Genomic DNA, 10,697 nt, shown 5'->3' on the forward strand with positions numbered 1-10,697 from the left:
GTTAATTTAACTGACACCAATGTATTTTCGAAGAAGGTTTTAAAACGATCGTGATATTGTATGTGGTCGATTTATCTCCCTTTAACTGAATGTACATAAAATATCGTTGTGAATAAGGAGCGTCTGCTAAAAACGACTCCAATGTAAAATGTAATGTATTCAGATTACCCATAGATATCCAGGACACCTATGAAGGAGTGCTGTTTCCCAGGGACCTGCAGGGCGGCGTTGATCTTCTGGATGACGCAGTCGAACAGGTGGGCGTAGATCTGCTTGGCGAGGGCATCTCTGGCGTTCACCGCCCGCTTGCTGGTTACCGGCTTCACCACCGTCTCTGCCACCATGACGAACCGGCGGTGGCACAGCCAACGGGTAACACCGTCAGGACTGACCCCGAGAAGGTCGCAAAAGGCTGCCATGTGAGGATCACTGGACTGGAGAGAGGGAGGGAGGGGGTTGGTTTTCAGTTGCTAATAAAGCTACGTGCATCGCTACGGTCACCCTTGACCCAGATGACACCTTGGCTTTTCTGGGTCCATGGTACTGACGGTGCTGGGTCCATGGTACTGACGGTGTCTTTTGAGTGTGTTACGGTGTAAAGCAGTGGTCATAAACCTTTTTCTGAGTCAAGATCACTTCTGAGTCAAAAATGCAAGCTGAGATCTAACCCTCTCGTTTTTTTTTTTTTTTAACATGACTTATAAAATATAAGCCTATTCAACATTAACCAATTAAAAACAGTTCTGTAGCAATGAGGTTTGTGCAGTAAGCTATAGACCCAATACATTATCACCGCATACTGGCTTTACTTGAATTGCCCTGCCAATGCATTGTTGTTCAGGACATTCTTTTCCAATTCTATTTCTAAATTTGAGGTAGGCTATATGATCACACCGGTAATAGATCCGTGACCAGAGAAAGTAAAATATTTCTCGATATTAAAAAAGACCCAAGTCGCTAACAATAACAACAACGCAAGCCTATAGATACACGTCTCCTCCTCGTTCATTACTGCTGCACTGCTTGATGTAGCGCTGACTGGAAATAGGAAGAACAAGCATTTTATGGGTTATAAAAGTGTTGAATACAAAGTGTTGACAGTGATGAGTAAGAACTTAAACATGAACTCAGTCATAAGGGGCGGCAGGGTAGCCTAGTGGTTAGAGCGTTGGACTAGTAACCGAAAGGTTGCTAGTTCGAAACCCCGAGCTGACAAGGTACAAAATCTGTCATTCTGCCACTGAACAAGGCAGTTAACCCACTGTTCCTAGACCGTCATTGAAAATAAGAATTTGTTTTTAACTGACTTGCCTAGTTAAATAAAAGGTCAAATAAAAACAGCAGCTCTTTGCTGTATTCAAATTCGACAGTCTCTCTCTAGTCATGGTTTTAAACGTTTTGAAACGTCACAGTTTCAAGTTTGCCCGTATCTTTCTTTACTGCCTGCTACGTTCCTGCAGACGCGGTCATCTGAGCATTCTGATTGGCCAGCGAAAGACATAGTGCACTTGATTTCCTCTCCAGGCCCACCGGGAAGGCAGAGTTTGTACCTTCAGACACATGAAAAGGCAACAGTTTGCCTACCCGGCGCGCAGGGCAGCTGTATTGGCTACACCTACCACCAACAGCCCGAGACGTAATTTAAAACAAAATAGGAACACAAGGATTTATCTTTGTTTTTGTTTTTTACAGCAATGTTTGTGATCGACTAGAAATGCCTTGGAGATCAAGAAGTCGATGGTGATCACCGGGTTGGCGACCACAGGTATAAAGGGTTGTGAGTTCACACCGGGTTGGCGACCACAGGTATAAAGGGTTGTGAGTTCACACCGGGTTGGCGACCACAGGTATAAAGGGTTGTGAGATTACGCCCGCTTGGTGACCACAGGTATAAAGGGTTGTGAGTTCACGCCCGGTTGGCGACCACAGGTATAAAGGGTTGTGAGTTCACAGGTATAAAAGGTTGTGAGTTCACACCGGGTTGGATTTCCACTCTATCACATACACATATCAAGCCAATGTTTTCCCGTGAAAAAAGTAAGTTAGACTTACACTAATTGATGACCTGTCTGAGCCAACGTTTCTGATTTCTACATTTCCCAGGTGTAGAATCCCAGCCAGCACCTTGAACACACCAGCCTGGAAGTCCTCGCTTAACCCTACAGGGATGACAGAGGACAGTCAGGGGAATAACACTACATCCTGCAGACTTACCTACATAAAGACTTCGTAACCCATACATAAGACAGGGGAATAAGACTGCATTCTGCAGACTTACCTACATAAGGACTTCGTAACACATTCATAACCCATACATAACACAGGGGAATAAGACTGCATTCTACAGACATTCCTAGGTGAATAGCGAGTTAAAGAAACCCATTGATATTTTAGTAATTTAATATCCGCTCTTATCCAGAGATACTTACAATCCGTTCAGTCAACTTAATTTATTAAGTAAACAAGCTCGACCATGATCCCTGCAAAAATATTCTGCAATATTAAGTCCCCATCTACAAATGCATGGTCATCAAACGTCTGATAACAGTACATGTCGGCCTACAGAGTGATGTCGGCCTACAGAGTGATGTCGGCCTACAGAGTGATGTCGGCCTACAGAGTGATGTCGGCCTACAGAGTGATGTCGGCCTACAGAGTGATGTCGGCCTACAGAGTGATGTCGGCCTACAGAGTGATGTCGGCCTACAGAGTGATGTCGGCCTACAGAGTGATGTCGGCCTACAGAGTGATGTCGGCCTACAGAGTGATGTCGGCCTACAGAGTGATGTCGGCCTACAGAGTGATGTCGGCCTACAGAGTGATGTCGGCCTACAGAGTGATGTCGGCCTACAGAGTGATGTCGGCCTACAGAGTGATGTCGGCCTACAGAGTGATGTCGGCCTACAGAGTGATGTCGGCCTACAGAGTGATGTCGACCTACAGAGTGATGTCGACCTACAGAGTGATGTCGACCTACAGAGTGATGTCGACCTACAGAGCGATGAACAGAGCGATGTCTCTCACCCAACAGAGAGAAGGTCCTGCATGTCTCCTCCATGTCCTTCCTATCGTCCACGCCCTCGATAGCAGTCTCCCCTCCCATACTGGTGTACCTGAACTCATCTGCCCTCACTGGAGAGAGACAAGCACATGGACACACGTTCATTAGCACGTTATTGACCTAACCCCATACACTTCAGTAGCCAACATGATATGATCTGTTATCAGGATGTCAGTGTAACTACTGACTCATCTGGTTGAATAACGGTGAAATACAAATAAATAAATAATTGCGATGACGACCTTCATGGCCTAGTTAGAGGCCGTATCTACCGTCCCCCTCTACAAGGGGCCGTATCTACCGTCCCCCTCTACAAGGGGCCGTATCTACCGTCCCCCTCTACAAGGGGCCGTATCTACCGTCCCCCTCTACAAGGGGCCGTATCTACCGTCCCCCTCTACAAGGGGCCGTATCTACCGTCCCCCTCTACAAGGGGCCGTATCTACCGTCCCCCTCTACTAGGGGCCGTATCTACCGTCCCCCTCTACTAGGGGCCGTATCTACCGTCCCCCTCTACTAGGGGCCGTATCTACCGTCCCCCTCTACTAGGGGCCGTATCTACCGTCCCCCTCTACAAGGGGCCGTATCTACCGTCCCCCTCAACTAGGGGCCGTATCTACCGTCCCCCTCAACTAGGGGCCGTATCTACCGTCCCCCTCAACTAGGGGCCGTATCTACCGTCCCCCTCTACTAGGGGCCGTATTGTCCATCTATCATCTACAGTTAATACAGTAGCAGAACTGCCAAGCCTCAGGGTTTAACAAGTCTCTCTTGCTAAATATACACTGCTCAAAAAAATAAAGGGAACACTTAAACAACACAATGTAACTCCAAGTCAATCACACTTCTGTGAAATCTAACTGTCCACTTAGGAAGCAACACTGATTGAGAATAAATTTCACATGCTGTTGTTCAAATGGAATAGACAAAAGGTGGAAATTATAGGCAATTAGCAAGACACCCCCAATAAAGGAGTGGTTCTGCAGGTGGTGACCACAGACCACTTCTCAGTTCCTATGCTTCCTGGCTGATGTTTTGGTCACTTTTGAATGCTGGCGGTGCTTTCATTTCTTTTTATTTTTTTCTCAATGGAGACAAACCTGAAGAATTACAGGTGAAATAAATTCCAGTCACTCACACAGTCTCAGGCTCTTGAACTCAGGCTGGTCTGCACAGGCACACATCTGATAGAAGATGTGATAGTTTCTCTCACTCTCTGACTGAAGAGAAAGAGACAGCGTTACTGTCTGAAGGCATGCAATGATTAAGATCTGTTTGTGTCGGTCGTTGTCACGGCAACGAGATGGCAAGACGACACAAACGGATCTGGAACCAGGCTAGCGGTGCCTCACTTGAAACCTTCCAAATGGTAAACAACGATTCAACTATACTAGCAGCTATGCTACCTTATACACCACATATACATCTGAGAATCAAGTATGTGAGGTATGACCTGGGAAACCACTCTAGATTTCTCCAGGAGATACGTCCTCATGTTGGCCCCGATGATCTGATATCTCCTGTCGAAGCTGATCTCCGTGTACTTCCCAAAGCGACTGCTGTTGTCGTTCCTGGTCGTCTTGGCATTTCCTATAGCCTGACACGCACACAAAAAAAAAAATCTCACATTACAAGTTTGTCCATCCTAGTTGATGATAATCAAAACACATTGTAGATGTATCAGAAGTACGGTGGCTGGTGAGGCCAATCTGTGCCTGGAACACTGTGGCACATTGGACATGATCTGTCAGATTATGACGTGTCTATCACACTGTGGGGCCTTGATCTACAGATGATCAAACCCATAGATGGAACAGATGACATAAAATGACTCAAACATATGGTGATGCTACATGTAGCGTACATTCTCTGCTTGGACACATGTATTTATAAAACATACCTCAGTTATTGGGTTGGATGCCAGAACTTTGTCTTCCACGTGTGTTTTGCTGCCAGACTTGCTGACCATAGCGAAGTACCTCATGGCATATCTAGCAGACACAGTCTTGCCCGCTCCAGACTCACCACTCACTATGATAGACTGGTTCTTATTGTTCCTGAGAAAAAGGAAATAAATAAAATATATATCTCATCAAAAAAAAGAAAAACGTCCCTTTTTCAGGACCCTGTCTTTCAAAGATAATTCGTAAAAATCCAAACAACTTCACAGATCTTTATTGTAAAGGGTTAAATCATTGTTTCTCATGCTTGTTCAATGAACCATAAACAATTAATGAACATGCACCTGTGGAACGGTCATTAAGACACTAACAGCTTACAGACGGTAGGCAATTAAGGTCACTGTTATGAAAACTTAGGATACTAAAGAGGCCTTTCTACTGACTCTGAAAAGCATCAAAAGAAAGATGCCCAGGGTCCCTGCTCATCTGCGTGAACGTGCCTTAGGCATGCTGCAAGGAGGCATGAGGACTGCAGATGTGGCCAGGGCAATAAATTGCAATGTCCATACTGTGAGATGCCTGAGACAGCGCTACAGGGAGACAGGACGGACAGCTGATCGTCCTCGTAGTGGCAGACCACGTGTAACAACACCTTCACAGGAACGGTACATCCGAACATCACACCTGCGGGACAGGTACAGGATGGCAACAACAACTGCCCGAGTTACACCAGGAACCAACAATCCCTCCATCAGTGCTCAGACTGTCCGCAATAGGCTGAGAGGCTGGACAGAGGGCTTGTAGGCCTGTTGTAAGGCAGGTCCTCACCAGACATCACCGGCAACACCGTCGCCTATGGGCACAAACCCACCATCGCTGGACCAGACAGGACTGGCAAAAGGTGCTCTTCACTGACGAGTCGCGGTTTTGTCTCACCAGGGGAGATGTTCGGATTCACGTTTATTGTCGAAGGAATGAGCATTACACCGAGGCCTGTACTCTGGAGCGGGATCGATTTGGAGGTGGAGGGTCCGTCATGGTCTGGGGCGGTGTGTCACAGCATCATCGGACTGAGCTGGTTGTCATTGCAGGTAATCTCAATGCTGTGCGTTACAGGGAAGACATCCTCCTCCCTCATGTGGTACCCTTCCTGCAGACTCATCCTGACATGACAGCATGACAATGCCACCAGCCATACTGCTCGTTCTGTGTGTGATTTCCTGCAAAATAGGAATGTCAGTGTTCTGCCATGGCCAGCGAAGAGCCCGGATCTCAATCCCATTGAGCATGTCTGGGACCTGTTGGATCGGAGGGTCAGGGCTAGGGCCATTCCCCCCCAGAAATGTCTGGGAACTTGCAGGTGCCTTGGTGGAAGAGTGGGGTAACATCTCACAGCAAGAATTGGCAATCTGGTGCAGTCCATGAGGAGGAGATGCACTGCAGAACTTAATGCAGCTGGTGGCCACACCAGATACTGACTGTTACTTTTGATTTTGACCCCCCATTTGTTCAGGGACACATTATTCCATCTGTTAGTCACATGTCTGTAGAACTTGTTCAGTTTATGTCTCAGTTGTTGAATCTTGTTATGTTCATACAAATATTTACACATGTTAAGTTTACTGAAAATAAACGCAGTTGACAGTGAGAGGACGTTTCTTTTTTTGCTGAGTTTATATCTGGGTAGGAATACTGCATATTTTCACAGTCTTTGAATATTTGACAGTTTCTCTCATTTTAAGGAGAAGTTCTATTGACAGATAGGCCCAAAGAGCTAAACTGTCTGACGGTAAAATAGATTAAAGTCTTTAGAACAGGAAGTTAGTGGGGGGGGACTCAGAGATTGAACCGCTGTCTCCAGGAGCATAGCGTTGGTCCGAGGGGGGGGACGGACGGACGGCATCACTACCACAAAACCAGCAACCCGCCCGGGAAAAACAGCCCGTACTCATTTTTACCTGGCCATCTGTTTGTAAGCCTCCTCTGCCACAGCGAATATGTGAGGATCCATATCTCCCATGTTCTGTCCACTGTAGGCATGGATGACTGCATCTCCATAGATGTGAAGCTGCTTGTATGGGTTCACAGCCACCAGGATGATTCCTGAAAGGAAGGAAACCATCAGGACATACAGTACAGACAGAGTGATCCTATTTGCTTTCATATAGTAAGCTTCTAAAATAGAATGTTAAAAAAATAAAAAATAAATGCATTGCCCTGTGAATATTATTTTTTCTCATCTCCTACATTTTATACAAACATAAAGCAACAACTCGTCACCCAGACATGAACTTTCACCTTCCATCTCTACATCCAGTAAAATCCAGCCGATAAACTAACAGTAAAACAAAAAGACATCCCATTAAGACAGCTGGGGAAGTATTTCCTTTAGTACTGCAGTATGTGTAGATGGACATGGGAGTGTGAGTGTCTCTTTACCACAGTACGTGTAGATGATCTTGGACTCCACGAAGCGCACTTTGAGATTGTGTAGAACTGCTGGTTCGTGGAGGTAGCTGAGAGCTGTCAGGTCATTCTCCCCCACCAGGATATCAGGGTTACGGAGGTGAGGGAGCTGAGGACTGGATGTGTCCAGGGAGTACAGCATCTCCTACAGGGGGAATAACATTGTGTGACGTTGGTGACTCAAAGCCTCTATGGCCAGTTTCCAGGACACAGAGTACAGTAAGCCTAGTCCTGGTCTACAAAGCATACTCAATACAGAATCTCAGCATTAAAAGTATACTGTATGTTTTACATGTCCTAGTCTTGCCGCACATGTCCTAGTCTTGCCATTGACAAATAAATGATCTAGAGATAAATGAAAGATTCTCCCAATAAATACACTATTTTACATTTCAGTAGTTTAGCAGACGCCAGAGCGACTTACAGGAGCAATTAGGGTTTAGTGCCTTACTCAAAAGGCACATCGACAGATTTTTCACCTCGTCATCTCAGAGATTCGAACCAGGAACCATTTGGTTACTAGCACAACACTCTTAACCACTAGTCTACCTGCTGCAAATGTACACTGTCATTCAAATGTATGCTGTCATTCAAACAGAAATTACACACACAGTACAGAGTATTGTGGTCTATAGTTATAAACAGGCCTCTCCAACAGGCCCATACAGTACAGTGCAGAGTATTGTGGTCTATAGTTATAAACAGGCCTCTCCAACAGGCCCATACAGTACAGTGCAGAGTATTGTGGTCTATAGTTATAAACAGGCCTCTCCAACAGGCCCATACAGTACAGTGCAGAGTATTGTGGTCTATAGTTAAACAGGCCTCTCCAACAGGCCCATACAGTACAGTGCAGAGTATTGTGGTCTATAGTTATAAACAGGCCTCTCCAACAGGCCCATCCGTCGTCAAACAATTCTGAAAGTACATGCAATTTTCGCATGTTCCATCGCAAACTGTCATAAACAAATCTCACAAGTATCAGTCACCGCAAGCTCCCAGATACTATTACCCCACTCCTGGTTAGCCACTAATGGCTTAAAAAGCCAAACCGAACACAATATCTGCCAGTTAATTTCCAGCAATATTGCCCATCTTGTGGGTTGACAACTACTTTTCCCAAAACCTTCTCAATTAAAATGTAGGTTTACCTGGTGGAAGTATATAAATTGTTATATATTATTTGTTATTTGCAATCTTTGCCATGAAATGAGCAGCAGCAGTACAGAAACCATCGCTAGCCGGGCACATTAAGCCTGGCATAAACTACACGAATTCGCTAGGCATTTGCCACGTTTTTGCCGTACCAGACGAATTTTCATGATCAGGGTGAAATCCTATTAACTTGGGCTAAAATCAGTACTCGCGGGACTCGCGTAATTTGAGCGGGTCAAAAGGACACACTGAGGAAGACTGTTCGGTTCTCCAGACCCTTGTCGGATGTCCTGATTAACTTTCTGACTTCGGCGGCGCGCCTTGTAGTATGACCTACGACGCGATAGCCAATGAGCACTCCACATGTTAGACCCAAAAAGATCATGGCGAACAGGGAAGCAACAATAACACGCAGGTTGTCCCTAGTTACCCCTAGTTACCACAGCCACAAAGTCAACATTGGCCATATCATTCATATTCATCATATTTCGTTTTTTTGGTCTTAATGTAAAGTTAGGCTTAAGGTTAGCAGTGTGGTTAGGTTTAAAATCAGATATTAAGAAGATACTTTGAAGAAATAGGCGGGGTTTAGCTAGCCATAATTATGACAGATTGGTGGAGCTGTGGAGAGAATGCGGCATCCTTTTCAAAATTACAAGTTTTTACGGCCAATTCCCTCTACAATATAAGTCCATATTGTGCACGTCTGCAGGTCCATATTCTGCGCCGCCGTCTCTTTTTTAAACGCTTCTGCGCATAATAATGTGTTATACTTATAACTCATCTCACCGACAAAAACATGCTTGCTTGTCGGCATTTTTCCCCCCGATGACAACCGAAAACCCGCAGGGCAGGATCAGCTAGGGAACGTGAGCACCCACGTCCTGGGGTTGTGGGTGGACAGAATTAAAGATTTGGAACAAGGAAAATCGTGAAATTTGAGCACTTCCGAGTTGTTAATACCTTTGAAGTGTTGTGTTTGCTCAGCATTAGATGACACATGCCTCACTCTAGATGCGCAATTAAAGGGGAACTACACACACAAAATCCAAATGTGTTCGTTTTCTTACAAACCAGTTCTTTGAACAATTTTAATTTTGAGAGTTTAAAACAAATCTGGAGCCTGGATATTTACAACTGAGGAAAAAAAATTGGGGGGGGGGGGGATCACAGATTTTAGAGTTGTTTATTTAAGCAATAAGGCCAGAGATGTGGTATATGGCATCGTGCCTAAGAATATCCCTTAGCCGTGGTATATTGGCCATATATCACAAGCCCCCAAAGAGCCTTATTGCTATTAAACTGGTTACCAATGTAATTAGAGCCGTAAATGTTTTGTCATGTCATTTTATCTCATGCTAGAAAAGGTTGGAGACCCCTGGATCATAGTCTGTGTTCAGTACTTACAGTGCACTCACTGTATGGTCTATAGTCTCTGTATAGTCTCTATGTTGAGTACTTACAGTGCACTGTATGGTCTATAGTCTCTGTGTTCAGTACTTACAGTGCCATCCTCAAGCTGCAGTTGTAAAGTATCATCTCCAGGTTTGAAGTCTCTCAGGATCTCTGCTGACTTCCAGACATGCTCTTCATCCGGTATCCACACTCTGTTGTACTGAATTGAGCATGCCAATTAATTATAGCCTACTTTCTAAAGATGAATGGAGATGAGTTAAATGCCACTATTTTCTTTTGGTAAATCAAAATTACAGTACAACATTTTTTTGTACAAATAGACTACAATAATAAAGTAATGTATGTTATTAGTTGTCGCACAGCAATTTGATAATGGACTACAAGGAAAGTTGGAAACTCATTTGTATAATCATTTCCCAAACTGTATTCAGGTGGACAATGTGCACCATATGTTAGTCATAAAACAAATTTGTCAACGTGTTCAACAGGTGTTAAAACAAAGCGATTGAGATTCCGTATTAAGATTGAATGAGTTAAAAACATGTATCACTTTCTTTCTCATTATTTTCTCACCTTCGTATAAAGTTCCGACAAAGCCATTGGTAGTAAAGTTTTAACAATCCGTGAGTTTAGCCGACAACAGCCATACCGTCAGTGGCGTGAAAAAGTCGACAACTTCCCCCAGGCGTTTTGTCTTA

At 44.7% G+C, this 10,697-nt stretch overlaps 1 protein-coding gene across 2 annotated transcripts in view; it reads right to left on the reverse strand.

The window, feature by feature from the left end:
• Positions 1-10,697, reverse strand: part of LOC129861955 (unconventional myosin-Vc-like) — a 47,889-nt gene extending 37,192 nt beyond the window's left edge. For both annotated transcript variants that reach the window (XM_055933186.1, XM_055933187.1), the window contains exons 1-10: positions 10,573-10,697; positions 10,088-10,198; positions 7,402-7,573; positions 6,921-7,065; positions 4,962-5,118; positions 4,515-4,658; positions 4,200-4,281; positions 3,025-3,132; positions 2,053-2,159; positions 169-434 (exon numbers count right to left, since the gene is read on the reverse strand). In XM_055933186.1, coding sequence (XP_055789161.1) covers positions 169-434; positions 2,053-2,159; positions 3,025-3,132; positions 4,200-4,281; positions 4,515-4,658; positions 4,962-5,118; positions 6,921-7,065; positions 7,402-7,573; positions 10,088-10,198; positions 10,573-10,599 — 1,319 coding nt within the window. In that variant the 5' untranslated portion in view covers positions 10,600-10,697. The remainder of the gene's footprint in view (positions 1-168; positions 435-2,052; positions 2,160-3,024; positions 3,133-4,199; positions 4,282-4,514; positions 4,659-4,961; positions 5,119-6,920; positions 7,066-7,401; positions 7,574-10,087; positions 10,199-10,572) is intronic.

Source organism: Salvelinus fontinalis, chromosome 9 (assembly GCF_029448725.1).
Source record: "Salvelinus fontinalis isolate EN_2023a chromosome 9, ASM2944872v1, whole genome shotgun sequence".
In the NCBI taxonomy this organism is placed as follows: Eukaryota; Metazoa; Chordata; class Actinopteri; order Salmoniformes; family Salmonidae; genus Salvelinus; species Salvelinus fontinalis.